Source organism: Ictidomys tridecemlineatus, chromosome 6 (genome assembly GCF_052094955.1).
Source record: "Ictidomys tridecemlineatus isolate mIctTri1 chromosome 6, mIctTri1.hap1, whole genome shotgun sequence".
NCBI classification, from domain to species: domain Eukaryota; kingdom Metazoa; phylum Chordata; class Mammalia; order Rodentia; family Sciuridae; genus Ictidomys; species Ictidomys tridecemlineatus.
This window is the reverse complement of record NC_135482.1, coordinates 167,422,925-167,438,386: the sequence shown is the minus strand read 5'-3', so window position 1 is coordinate 167,438,386 and position 15,462 is coordinate 167,422,925. Positions and strand designations below refer to the sequence as shown.

At 39.1% G+C, this 15,462-nt stretch overlaps 1 protein-coding gene across 1 annotated transcript; it reads right to left on the bottom strand.

Annotated features, from left to right (window-relative positions):
• Nucleotides 1-8,695: 8,695 nt before the first annotated feature.
• LOC144365127 (sperm motility kinase 2B-like) lies at nucleotides 8,696-10,249 on the bottom strand. The gene has a single exon (XM_078015938.1). It carries the CDS (start codon nucleotides 10,247-10,249, stop codon nucleotides 8,696-8,698), a length of 1,554 nt encoding a protein of 517 aa, XP_077872064.1.
• Nucleotides 10,250-15,462: the final 5,213 nt, after the last annotated feature.

Below are 15,462 nucleotides of genomic sequence, written 5' to 3'. Positions count from 1 at the left end.
GTTTCTTTCATTTCAGTAATTTTTGTTTGTTTCTTTTCAATATCTCTATCCTTTTCTGAAATAAATCCATTGCAACTTGCATTTGCTCACTTATCTCTTTGTTGTGATGATCAATGGTTGCCTGTATTTGTTCTCTTATCTCTTTGTTGGAGTAACCAATTTTTGCCTGCATATGCTCTCTTACATCATTCTTTAATTTTTAAATCATTTTATTTATGTATATTCTGAACTCCTTCTCTGACATTTCAACTACCATACTACCTATGGATCCTATTGTTTGTAGCATCTTGGTTTGTTTGGAGTACTTTCCTCCCTTGGTTTTTCTTGATGTCAATGTGTCTAATTCTCTTCCAGTGTAGACCCAAGGTATTACAGCTTCTGCCCTATTGTCTTACAGTTTCCCTACAGGTTACCAATACCTCCTACTTAAGGGAGAGATCAATATTACGGCACTCATTGAACCCAACGTGCAGCCTTATATCAGCTTCTATATTTACATTTGCAGTTTATTCACTAAAATCAGAAATGATGAGTTTGGTTATCTTCTATCATATAGTCAATCAGTTTGCATAATGATTTACAGTTTTTGATGGTGGAAGGGGGACTGGAGCCTTGGCTGAGATATTTATCAAGTAGGATGTGAGAACATGGAGAGGTTATTAGATTCTATGACTAGTGAGAGGGGAATCATTCTTGTTGGCTGTTAGTAGTAAAAACAAAAGATAGGCAAGCCCATGCAAGACTCCCTGTTACTTCAGCAATTGGATAACTGTTAGCATCTCTAGTACAGAATCTAATAGGCATGGTGCAGCCAGGTCCTCAGAGACCTTGGTGATGTCTTATCAGTTCTGTTGTCCTTTGATAGAAGCAGCGATATCCCAGTTTCTTGTTGGGAGCAGCCTGAAGCCTATATGTACCCATCAGATAGAACACTAATCTCTATAATATATAAAGCACTCAAAAAACTTAACACCAAAAGACAAATAACCCAATCACGAAGTGGGCCAAGGAACTGAACAGATGCTTCTCAGAAGAACATACACAATCAACAAATATATGAACAAATGTTCAACATCTCTAGTAATTAGAGAAATGGAAATCAAAACTACTCTAACATTTCATCTCTCTCTGGTCAGAATGGCAGCTATCAAGAATACAAACAAAAATAAATGTTGAAAAGGATGTGGGGAAAAAGGCACACTAATACATTGCTGGTGGGACTGCAAATTGTTGCAGCCAATCTGGAAAGCAGTGTGGAGATTCCTTGCAAAACTTGGAATGGAACCAGCATTTGACCCAGCTATGCCACTCCTTGGTTTATAGCCAAAGGACTTAAAGCAGCATACTACAGGGACACAGCCATATCAATGTTTATAACAGCACAATTCACAATAGCTAAATTGTGGAACCAACCCAGAGGCCCTTCAATAGATGTATGGATAGGGAAAATGTGGCATATATACACAATGGAACATTACTCAGCATTAAAAGAGAATAAAATCATGGCATTTGCAAGTAAATGGATGGAGTTGGAGAATATAATGCTAAGGGAAGGAAGCCAATGCCAAAAAAAAACCAAAGGCCAAATGTTTTCTTTGATTTGAGGGTGCTGACTCAAAATGGTGATGGATTGGGAGAGCATGGGAGGAAGGGAGGAACTTTAGATAGGGCAAAGGGGAGGGGGAATGGGGAAGGGAGTAGGAAAGACAGTGGAATGAGTTAGACATCATTACCCTAAGTACATGTGTAAAGACAACAATGGTGTGAAAATACTTTTGTACAAGTAGTGACTTGAAAAATTGTGCTGTGTATGTGTAATATGAACTGAATTGCATTGTCAATCATTGTGTATAACAAATAATATTGTAATAAAGAAAAAACAGAGGAAAATGTTTGCACATATCCATTTAATTACACAGAATGGAAATTTTCGAAGGCTAAACTATAAAATATAAACATTGAGCTTATAAGTGAAAAGAAAATCTAACATTAGTAATTGTAAGGGATCTTTATTCACAAATAGTGAGTTGACAACTGTAGCAGCAAGGCAACCTGACAAGGAAGGCGTGCCGAGGATGGCTCCAGAGGCAACCATGAAAGAAACTGTAGAGATTTTGAAAATGGAGTGAGTCAGTGTGAGGGAAACCATGTTAATGGAAGCAAGGGAATCCAGGGGCAAAAGGCTTCATGGGAAGCAAATCAGGAGGATGCTTTCCATGCTGAACTACTGAACTTCTAGATCTTGTCCAGTAGAGGAGGCTTCCCCAAATATAAGTTTGGGATAAGAGCTCTGATTAGAACATTGAAATATCTACACATTCCTGACCTTGAAAGGCCAATTATCTGTTAAATGATGACTTAATTTTCATTTCCACTGATGTCATAAAGCACCATCTCTGGTGGCTGAATCAGCATCCCCAGCAACTGTTCTCCTAACCTGCCCTTAGTGGTGAGGTGTGGACCATCTCTCTGAAGAATTTAACTTAATTATTTGAACTAAGACGATGGTTTAAAAACTTACACCATTTTCCAGAGAACCAAACTCTTAAAAGTCCAACAACTTATAGCATGCTAAGGCATTATAGAGTTCATCCCTATGCATCTTTTCACCCTGTAAAGTGTAAAAGTGTTTCTGGAATAGAATAAAGTTCTAATGGTTAGCACACACATATTTGGAAAAAATACCAAGTAGCAAACTTTAAGAAAAAGAAACTTGTCTCAGCAATTAAAACCTTTAAGAGGATATCAGGAATGAGAGCACCACATATAAGCATTTGTAGGTCAAGAGTCACCCTGTCTTGGGAATCTATGCAAACCTGAACTGTATGAAGGAAACAAGAAACACTTCATTCAACAACAACAACAACAACAAAAATGGACTGCCTTTGATACAAGCAGATGATGAATTATAGGTGTAGATCCAAAGGAACACTTGAAATTCAGTCATATTATTTGTTTCATTTATCTGTTGTAGAGAAAGATCAAGGTTCTGGCTGCCTATGGGAAAAAAGATACAGAGCACAACTAAACTGGCATTGGTTTTCATAAACTACAGCAACTGCTAGGGCTTCTGCCAGCTGCTCACAGTGATCACAGTTTAGCGGGTATTGGGCACCAAGTGTCATTGTCAGCTCTTCACTTGTTCACTCAGTTGTTGTTTTGTATTCTCTACTTTGGTCTGACAGGGAGATGAATAAAATGGAGGGGAAAAGTAAGAATAACAACTTATTATTTAAGAAACTACAAACTCCAAAACCAGCAGAAAGTTCCGGCATCTGCAAAATGTCCACGTCAAGGATTTAGGGTGATGGAGATATTTAGCTCTAAAGACAGAGGGACAGATGGACAATAGATTAGACAGAAATATATGATTATCACAATAGCTAAAATGTGTAAGCAACCTAGATGCCCTTCAATAGATGGATGCATAAAAAATGTGGCATATATACACAAGGGAATATTACTCAGCAATAAAAAGAATAAAGTCATCACCAGAATTTATACTAACCAGCTCTGAGTTTAAAAACAAAAATGTCTTTGCAATTTTGCTTATATCATTATTATCAGAGTGATCAATAAGAAGCAATGCTGCTGCTTATTTTTTAGTAAAATAAGCTGCCAAAAGTCAACATGGAAGCTTTCTTCTTCTCAAATCAGAATCAGAAACACCTTGTTTTGAAAAATTCACATTGTAGAAGCCTTTATTTGCCTTATAAAAGGCTTTTGTGTCTCCTAGAGAGTCAAACTTAGGGTAGTCTAAGGAGCTGAGTGCATTCTGAAAGGGAAAGATCACAATATCCAGTGCCTTTCACCCCATGTTTGCAAACTTAGAGAAACAGTGGGAATGAACTAATAAGGTCACAGCAAATTTTCTAGCATGAAAAGTCTCCGAAAAGGAATGAATTCACCACAATAGTAGAGAACACCTGGCCTTGTGATCTGGGTCTAACATAAACCATATCAGGAGGGCTTGTCTTGACCCAGGCATGAAACCAAATTTGCAGCCTTCTGCAGCTCCATCTGCCTGGCATGTGGCCGTACTTTGGGAAATGAGATCCAATAAATAAGCCAAAATCTTGGATCTCAGCAGGATCCAAAATAATCTCTGCATCATCTGAACTGGGCAAGTATTGCTAAGTTATAGAGGATTGATGTTTAAAATTATTGTTGTGACAACATGATTAAGAAATGCCAGTGGTTCTGAAGAAACATTCCAGTTCTCTTGCTTCACTTTGCTATTGAAAATATGACTGGAAGCCCTCAATGAAGAGCAAGTAAGTGCATACCATGTCTGGACAACTCAAGGAAGAAAAGGGAAAGAAACTTCAGAAAGTTTGAGCTCTCTCATTTAGGAAAAAAAATGGCTGATGAATTGCATAACTAATGGACAAATGAAAAAAGTGCAATTATATTTACCTACTGGATTGATTAGTGAGTACCAATGCACACACTCCTACCATTAGTCAGGATTTGAGGAAGCATTCTCCTGATGCTTTGTTGTTGTCAATTTTAAAATCGGATCTCTCAATTATATTGATGAAATAGGATATCCAGTCCTCCTGCATAAATGTAAATGAATCAAATTTCTATATCCTTAGTATATAACATATAGCTAAAGACATAGAGATCAAAAGGGAAATTGGACATTAATAATTTTAAAGATCAATATAGATCATTATTCAATACATGAAAAATGTTCTTACCAAGTTAGGAAGCAAAGGACTTTAAAAAATATGGAGGTACTGTGTTACTCAGCTTTCCCTCATTATAACAATCGGGAGCATGGGAGACATGATGAACTCTAGATAGGGCAGAGGGTGTAGGAGGGGAAGGGGGGGGCTATGAGGTAACCATAAGGTAATTAATAATTGTGGAATGTGGTAAGCATTACTATCCAAAATACATGAAGACAGGAATTGGCGTGAATATACTTTGTAAACAAGGAGATATATGAAAAATTGTGCTCTATATATGTAATAAAAATTGTAATGTGCTCTGCTGTCATAAAAAATATGGTCAAAAGTGCCCTTGAATGAGCAGCCTGCCCGCTCTGTCATACAGAACCAAGAGCTTGACCTACTCCTTTATGACACCATCTTTGGTAGTTACATCATAATTCAGTCATTTGTTAAGGGGAGCCGTGATTGGTAGGTGTGGGATTAGAACCTCAACAATTGCTTTGGAAGGCATAATTTAACCCATAACACTCTCTAATCCTACTTTTCTCAGAATTTTTTCCATTGGTATTGAATTTTGTCATGTGATATTTCCACATCAATCCATGCAATCATACAACTTTGTGGGCTTGTCCTGAAGTACATATCCTTGACGGGTATGCTCTTGTAAATTCCTCCTGCCTAATGACCCAATGATCTTTCACTTAGTCCACCTTTAGACTTCCTTGATCCATAGGTTACATGGAAGTGTGCTTATTTTCCAAAGTTTTACTATTTTTTGTTTGAGTCCTTTGTGATGAAAGAACACAACAAGTATAGTTTTAATTCTTTTCAATTGGATAATTTAAACTAAATAAACAACTGGATTTAGAATTCAGTTGCAAAATGTTACCAATAGATTAAACCACTTTGAAAATAGATTTTCAGTGTGGTCTAAACAAAAAAGTACATAATTTTGAAAATAGAGTCAAAATAAAGATGCAAAGAGACCATTGGCAGAATGTTCCAGAAATCAGAGACAGTTTGCAGGTAACAAACTTAAGAATCATTGTGGTTGAAGACTCCTGAAATGTGAACTAAAGAAATACACAATCTTCTCAATGAGTATGAGAAAAATTTTTAAATCATAGGAACAAGATGAAATCCACACTCAAGACGCATATAGAATTTCAAATAGGCGCGAGCAAAAATCATTCTCTCCAAGATACATTATAATGAAAATGCCTAATAGAAAAATATATAGAAAAGTGCCTAATAGAAAATGCCACACAAAAAAATACATCAGGTCACATTCAGAGGTAAACCCATTTGGATTTCAACTGATATCTCAACATAGACGCTAAAAGATAGGAGAGCATGGAAAGATACATGCTAAGTCTTGGAATAAAACAGCTTCCAAACAGGATTAGATCCTTCACAATAAGCAGAAACCAAAATAATTTGTAACCAGGTAGTCTGCACTGCCAAATGTCCTTGATGGAATATTTCATGCAGAGAAAATACATAAAAATAAAAGAGATGAATACAATAGAATAGTCCCATTAAAGGATAACCAAGTTTGAATTTAGCATTAGAAATAAATTGAAATGGCAGGAAATAAAAATCATCTTTCTATAATAATAATGAAAGCAAAACTCATATTAGCAGTTTGCATTAAAAAAAACAATACAAAGCAACATGTTGCCTACAAAACACTCAGAGACAGAGATATGCATGAAAATGGAAAAAGCAAGGAAGCAGGGGTAGCTCCTCTAATGTCAAAGTAGACTTCAAGTCAAAATTAATTAGAGGAGACAAAGAAGATTTCTTCAAACTGGCGAGGGGAAAATCCAGCAACAAGATATACTGATAATAAATATTTATGCTCCAAACAACTGTGCTTCTGCATACAGAAAGCAAACTCTTATCAATATAAAGAAGGAAATAGATCAAAATTACTGGGGGATTTAAACAAAACTCTCTAACCATTATATATGTCATCTAGACATAAAGATTATTTAGAACTAAAAATATTTCAAAAACAATGAATTAAATGGATCTTAAAAACATCAATAAAATATTTCATTCATTGACAAAGCAATTCACTTTGTAATCACATCTGTTTTAGAGGAAATGTTATCAGTTTTTCTCTGTTCAGAATAATGTTGGCCTTTGGTTTGTCATATATAGGCTTTAAGATGTTTAGGGAAGTTCCTAATATGAATAGTCAATGTTAGGAAACACAAATAAAGACAGAGTCCTCCTTGCATAGTTAATAATTGATGAAATATAATAAAGGAATAATAAAGGAATTCCAGCACCTACAATTCAACATTAAATGCTACACATTCACAAGAGAAATGAATTGTAGAAAAGAAACCTTAGAAAGAAATCAGAATAGAGATATAACAAAAATCTATGTGACAGAGTGAAGACAACTTATATAATGTTTTTAAAAAATATAGAAACCCATTGCTAAAAATTTAAGTTCTCTTCACACTGTCACAGATTATTGTTAACTTTTTTTTAAAAAATATATAATATACCAAAAATACCATAGAGCTAACTAATGTTACAACTCAAGGTCATAGAGAAAAAAATAATCTAATAATGTTACACATCAAGGTCACAGAGAAGAAAATTAATCAGTTGAAGACATGCAGAAATCAATGTAACAAACCACATAATTAGAATTCAGAACAAGAATCACAGGATTACATTGATAGATATGAAGATGCATTTGCCAAAGGCCACTACCCATTCATTTTTATAACAAGAGAAACTAAGGACAGAAGGAACTTCCCTCAACATCTTAAAGTCTGTATATGACAAACCAAGGGCCAAGATCATTCTGAATGGAGAAAAACTGAAAACATTTGCTCTAAAACCAAGAATAAGGAAAACATGTCCATTCTCCCCTCACCACTATGATTCAACATAGACCATTAACTGTATCCAAACTAATTAGGTAAGAGAAAGATATTACCAAATTAGCAGGATAGAAGATCAACACACGTAGAAGAGTCAATTTCCTTTACTCCAATAATGAATCTGCTGCAAAGATGTTCCATAACTTCAAACAAATTATGAAAATTAGAAATGTAACCAAGGAGGTGACAGACCTCTTGGTTACAGACCACTACACAAAGATGACAGTTTCACATAGTATACATTTCTGACCACAAAGGGCAAGAGCCGGAAGCTGGTGTCAGTGTAGCTCCTGGTGCCAGACCAATGGACATGTCAGAGAAACAAGGTACCCAGGCTGTCACCTTTGACAAGCCTAGGAATAGAATCCAAAGGTAAGTAAATCCTTGTGGGTGCACCTTGCCTTAATGGATAATTGCATCCATAGGATGAACTGACCCTCCAGTCCTGAAATCCTGAGTACTCTGTCCCATAGCAACAGTCATGACAATTTTGAGTGAGGCGGCTGCATGGCAGGTTCTGAGGCACCCAGCCACTGCTGTGCTGGCCAACTCTTCCTTCCCTACCTTCCCTACACACAGTATCATGAAGATGCCCTGGAACACTGAGGTCTTCCATGCCTTCTTGGAGGTATTCCTCGTCACCATGGTCACCAGCTAAAGGTCATGTCTACAATGGCTCAATGGGAGAGACTCCATGCACACTGGATCAACAGAAGCCAGTCTGTACTAGGTGAAAGCAAGTGAATGTTCTACACTGGCTCAAGACAAGTGAGTCCTCATCTATTCTAAGGGCAAGGGAGTCTACACTGTAGAGGGAGGCACAGTGGTCCAGGCCTGGGAGATGATGGCTGGTGGGACCTGACCCACCCTGAGGACCCTCTTTTCTTGGAGAGCAGACCCTCATTTGAATCAGAGCATTTTTCAAAAATTTCGCAATAAAAATTTTATTATACAATTTGTCCAAAAATCAATGTATCAAGAAACATGTCCGAAGAACGGGAGAAGGGAAAGGGGGCAGGGCAGGGTGAAGAGTCCCAGGCAGGAGAGTCTCTGGTGTCTTCGGCAGGTGGGGGCAGAGGAATCGCAGGCTGGCCACTGGTCCTGTGTGGCTCAGCTCTCCACTTCGAACTCGGAGCCAGAAAAGGTCTCCTGATCCGGCTCTGGCTCACTTTTCCTGCGAACCCTTGGAAACACTCTATTGCGGACACGGACACGTGGCATGCAACAGCACAGTCTTCGGACACAGTTAGCGATCCTCCTGGTCCAGCTCTTCCTGGGTTCTCGGGGTTGCTCTGGGGATACATCTTGGGCGGAACTGCTGCGGACTGTCTCTACTAACCTGACCAGGCGCTTCCAGCGGTTGGGCAAGTAGGAGAGCGAGCTGGACTGGGAGGCTTCGTCAGGAGGCGGGGCCTCAGCAGGCTGCAAGTCCAGAGGAGGAGCAGGCAGGCTGGCCCTTCTGATGCCCACCTGCCCTGGCTGTTTGGCTTCCTCAGGCAGCTGGTGCTTATGGGGCAAGGGCAAGGCTCCAAGGGCAGGCTCACTCGTGCTCCTCGTGGGGAGCACAGGGCCCCGGGAAAGGCCGGCAGGACAAGAGGAAAGCCGAAGCCTGCGAGGCACAGGCTTCGCTGGGTACATGCGCTCTCCCCCCTGGCTCTTCTGGTGCTGCAGAATCAAGTAGTTGGCCATCCCCGCATCAAACTTTCTCTTGGCCAGAGATAGCCAGGTTTGGTATGGATCGAGACCATGGTCAACCAGGAGCGCCATTATTTGGGGGTCTGGGTGTTTGGGAAGAGCCTCACTACACTGTTGGGGTACACGCTCCCCACCCTGCTTCAGCCATGGGTGCCGAGAGATTTGCTTGACTGTGGGCCGCTTCGGGGGCTTCACGGTCAGTATGCTGTGGATGAGCCTTCGGGCTCCCACAGGCACTGAGTCAGGGACATGGTACCTGGCGTGAGTGATCCGCGTCAGCAGGTCCTCAGAGGAGGTGGAGTCAAATGGGAGGCTCCGTGTCAACATAAAATACAAGATGACCCCCAGGCTCCAGACGTCCATCGGGGGTCCCTCATACTCTTGCCGCAAGACACCTTCAGGGGCAAGGTATGGGAGTGTGCCCCAGACCCGCCTCAGCTTCTCCCCAGCGCTGAACCACGTGGCGGCACCAAAGTCGATCAGCTTGACTTGGCCTCTGGTATCCAGCATGATGTTCTCTGGCTTGAGGTCTCGGTGCACGATGCCCTTGTCATGGAGGTAGCCCACGGCCCCCACGATCTGCCTGAAAACCCTCCGGACCTCCTCCACCTGCATGCCACGTGTGATGTGATCAAGCAGTCGTCCCCCACCTACGTGCTCCATCACCATGTAGATGGTGCTCTCGGTGCCAATCACGTGAAACAGCTGGACCACGTTGGGGTGCTCCAGACTCATCATGATCTTGGGCTCGTTGAAGGCCGGAATGTTCTCCACTTCCAGTGCCAGGGCTTTCACTGCCACCTGTGCCCCTGAGAGGCGATGGAGGGCTAGGCTCACCTGGCCATACCCACCACGCCCGATGACCTTCAGGAACTCATAGTGCTCCATGAAGGCTGCCACGCTGCAGGAGCCTGGCACCTGCAGTGCTGCTACTCTACTCTCACTACTCTCACTACTCTGGCTAAACATCCTAAGCAGGAACACCAACTAAGGATGCTACCTTAAAAAAAAATAACAAGCCAAAACAACAAAGCAAAACCAAAAACCAAAACAAAGCAAAACAACAAACCCAAATCAAAAAACCAAAAGCCAAAGACCACAGCACCAACCACCAACCACCAACCACCAACCACCGAATACCAACCACCAACCACCAAAAGCACTAACTATCTGGGAGTCCGACAGGTCACCACCAAGAGCTTCCTGTACTTGTGGACAAAAACCCAGCCCTGGCCACTTTCTTATATACCCGCTGTTTGAAGATTCCTCACAATGGCTCCTTGTGAGGTCAGAGCAAGAAAAGGACCAATCATGCCTGGCCTAAACCCTCAGTGGTCATCTCCCTTTGGGGCCTCAGAACTATTTCCATGTCACAACAAGAATACAAGTGGACTCCATTTTTTTTTTTTTTTTGCTTCCATTAGTTATGGAGACTGATATTTGTTTACAAGTTAAAAGGACTTGTCATTTCAATTCTAAACATTTCTAATAATTCTGGGCTTCTGAAGACCTTATCATATCCACATTCAAGGTATCCAATTTCTTTTTCTTCCAAATCATTGGTGTCAAAGTAGAGTAGCACTTGGCTCCCATTGTGATACTGAAACAACATAATCTGTTCCCTAAGCACAGTCTTAACACCTATGGGGTTAAGAGGGAGGAAGGCTTCATCCTAATTGCCCCATACACTCCTACCTAGGAATTCTCATTGGAAACTCTGGAATTCAAAAAAGAGTGGGTTGATATATTCAAAGTGATATGAAACAAAATGTGGACGCCAAGAATCCTAGAACCAGCAAAAGTGTCCTTCCCACAGAGAGAAGAAATGGAGGTCTTCCCAGATGAACGGGTATCTTGCTGCTGCTGTAACAAAATACCTTGGAATGGGTAATTTATTGGTAGTATTTCACTTCTCCCAGTTCAAAATCAGAACATTTTGTGGCCATATCCTCACATGATGAAAGGGGAAGAAGTTTTGAACCCAATCCCTCAAGCACTTATTTTTTATTTTTTATTACTTTGGCTGAGGGGACATACTGGTGATTGATCCCAGGGTCTCAAACATATCAGTCAAATTCTCTAACACTGAGGTACATCCCCAGCCACTTATTTATTTATATATTTATTTTGAGACAAAATTTTGCTAAGTTGCTCAAACTGGGCTTGAATGTGGGATCGTTCAGCCTCAGTAAACAGAGTACATAGGCTTACAGTCTGTTAAAATTTGGACATAAGTCCCCTCACCCCCAAACTCCTATATTCATGCAGAAATAGTGCTAAAATTATTGAAATGTGGAACCTGTAACCTAACTAGAGGGTTCAAGTTTCAGTTCAGGTTGTAACTGTAGGCAGGTGAGGTGCGGCTGGAGGAGCTAGCTCACTGTGGTCATGCCAGGAAAGCTCCTACTTTCCTGTGATCCCTTCCTGTCTCTCTGCTTCCTCACTGCCATGAGAGGAACAGCTTTCCTCCACTGGGCCTTTCCCTCATAGTGCACTGCCTCACCTTGGACCCAGAGAATTGGAGTTGGCCATCTATGGACTGAGCCCTTGGGATCACGTGCCCATCCTCTACTTTGTTTTTTATCAGAGGTTTGGTTAGAGTGAAATCAAAGATAACAGACTCATACATTTGTGTAGTGAGAAGTGGGGACGTTCCTCTGAATAAACTGATTGTGTGGATCAGAAACCTTTGACCCACAAAGACTTTGTAAGTCTTTGAAATAGTGAGCTCGAAAAGCTTTAGATTATTGTAAGAAGAGTTGAACAGGGATTCTGGTGTTCAGATGACCAGAATACCAACAGAAATGCAGACCTGGCTCATGAGCTTTCAGAAGGAAATAAGGACCCTATCAGAAGTTGGACTACAGGCTACTTGTGTTATAATCTGGCAAAACATTTGATTATTTATCTAATTTCTTTCTTCCTTAACATCTCTACTCAAATGTTTTCTTCTTGAAAGTTCTACACAAGTGACCTTATTTAGTATTTCAGTAAACCCTATCCCATCCCATTATTCAATAATTTTCTACTTCATTCTACTTGTGCTGCTTCTTCCATGTATGTTGTCACATAAATGTAGTGGTAACCTAGAAATATTATCATAAAGCACGATATAATGTATCACTTTTAAGTTAGTTCTTGATCTTCCTCTTCTCCTAGAATATAAACAAATCTCTGTTGTACAGCCCATTATAGGCATCCAAGAAAAACAAATTGTTGAATGAGTGAATGAATGAAAGTTTAAACAGAAACAAAATAAAAAGTGTACAGACATACAAATAAACGATTTGAAACCTAAGTTACAAAGTTTGAACTTAGCCATGTTTTGAGCCCCCTTTTTTTATTCCAAGAAATAGTGTTTGATTTCATACAGAATATGGTTTTGTCATATGAAGGTCATTACATTTTGAAAGGATGTTTATATAAAGGAACCAGAGATCCGATGCTTCATTCAAATTGATGGAGAAAAAAGAATAGCTTAAAAACATTTTACAAGAAAAATATCTTTTTGACAATCTCATAGAGTCACTGAAAGTAAATGAACCAAATGCAAAGAGGTAATATCCTGAGCAGAAAGCTATAGATAATGGAAAGATGCGGTATGGCAGTGGCAGTGAACCAATTAGACTTTAAGTGTTAAATTGGGCTTAAGAAGTGAGACTTACAAAATATAAACTAAGACAAATAAGGCAAAATACACATCAAGTAATTGTATCTTTCTTTATAGTATTTTTAAATGTTTTTATTTGTTCTTTATAGATATACGTGACAGTAGACTACTTTGATATATTGTACATACAAAGAATATAACTTATTCTAGTTAGGATCCCATTCTTGCAGTTGTACATGATGTCATGTATTTATGTATGAATATAAGTAAGTTATGTCAATTCATTATACTGTCTTTCCTATTCCTATCCCCACTCCTTTTCTTCCCTCCCATTTGGCTAATTCAATGAACTTCTATTCTTCCCCTACCAACCATCCCTTGTTGTTTGTTAGCATCCAAACATCAGAGAGAACATTTGGCCTTTGGCTTTTGGCGATTGGCTTATTTCACTTAGCTTGATATCTGCAGTTCCATCCATTTACTAGCAAATGCTATAATTTCATTCTTTTTTATGGCTGAATATTATTTCATTGTTTAGTATACCACATTTTCTTTAGCCATTCATCTGTTGAAGGGCACCTAGCTGGGCTCAATAGTATCTTTATTGTTAGGTGAGCTCCATAAACATTGGTGTGGCTGCATCACTATGGTATGCTGATTTTGAGTCATCTTAGTATGTACTGAGTAGTGGGATAACTGGGTCAAATGGTGGTTCCATTCCAAGATTTCTCAGGAAGCTCCATTTTGCTTTTTCTAATGGTTACCCCAATTTGCAGTCCCAGCAGCAACGTATAAGTGAACCTTTTTTCTCATCCCCTTCCACATTTATTGTTACTTATATTCTTGATCATTGCCATTCTGACTGGAGTGAGATGGAATCTCCATGTGGTTTTGATCTGCATATCCCTAATGGCTAGAGATGCTGAATATTTTTTTTCATATATTTCTTCACCAATCTTTCCTTCAAGTGCTATTTCAGTTCCTTTGCTCATTTATTCATTGGGTGATTTGTTTTCTTGGTGTTAAGTTTTTTTTTTAATTCTTTGTATATCCTGAAGATTAGTGTTCTATCTGAGGTGCAGGTTGCAAAGATTTTCTTTCATTCTCTAGGCTTTCTGTTCATGTTCTTGATTGTTTCCTTTGAGGTGAAGAAGCTTTTTAGTTTGATATTATCCCATTTATTTATTCTAGTATCATTTTTAGTAAGAAAATTCCCATCCATTATCTTTTATTGCTTTATATATGTTGTTCCAGGATCTCCTGGCTTTGAGAGTATGTGTTGAAAAATCTGCTGAGATCTGAATTGGTCTTTCCTTATAGGTCATTTGATTTTTCTCTCTGTGGCCTTTAAAATTATATCCTCAATCTGTATGCTAGTCTTGTTGATTATAATGTGATTTGGGGTAGATCTGTTGTAATTTTGTACTTTTGGTGTCCTATAGGCTCTTTTTTATGCTTCTATCTTTTAAAAATACCTTTATTTTATTTATTTTTATGAGGTGGTGAGGATCAAACCCAGGGCCTCACACATGCTAGATGAGCACTCTACCACTGAGTCACAACCCTGACCCCTTCTACAGGCCTCTTGTATTTGATTCTCCAATTCTACCTCTTTCTTCATATTTTGGAAATTTTCTCATATTATTTCTTTGAAGAGATTGTGCATTCCCTTGGTTTGAATCTCTGAAGTTTCCTCTATCTCAATAAATCTTAAAATTGGTCTTTGGATGGTATTCTATAATTCTTGGATATTCTGTTCATGGTTTCTTACCATCTTCACTGTGAGATCAACCGTATGTTCGAGATTGTATATTTTGTCTTTATTGTCTCAGGTCCTGTCTTCCACATGATCTAGTCTGTTGGTGATGCTATCTATTGAGTTTTTTAATTGGCTTATTGTTTCTTTCATTTCAGTAATTTTTGTTTGTTTCTTTTCAATATCTCTATCCTTTTCTGAAATAAATCCATTGCAACTTGCATTTGCTCACTTATCTCTTTGTTGTGATGATCAATGGTTGCCTGTATTTGTTCTCTTATCTCTTTGTTGGAGTAACCAATTTTTGCCTGCATATGCTCTCTTACATCATTCTTTAATTTTTAAATCATTTTATTTATGTATATTCTGAACTCCTTCTCTGACATTTCAACTACCATACTACCTATGGATCCTATTGTTTGTAGCATCTTGGTTTGTTTGGAGTACTTTCCTCCCTTGGTTTTTCTTGATGTCAATGTGTCTAATTCTCTTCCAGTGTAGACCCAAGGTATTACAGCTTCTGCCCTATTGTCTTACAGTTTCCCTACAGGTTACCAATACCTCCTACTTAAGGGAGAGATCAATATTACGGCACTCATTGAACCCAACGTGCAGCCTTATATCAGCTTCTATATTTACATTTGCAGTTTATTCACTAAAATCAGAAATGATGAGTTTGGTTATCTTCTATCATATAGTCAATCAGTTTGCATAATGATTTACAGTTTTTGATGGTGGAAGGGGGACTGGAGCCTTGGCTGAGATATTTATCAAGTAGGATGTGAGAACATGGAGAGGTTATTAGATTCTATGACT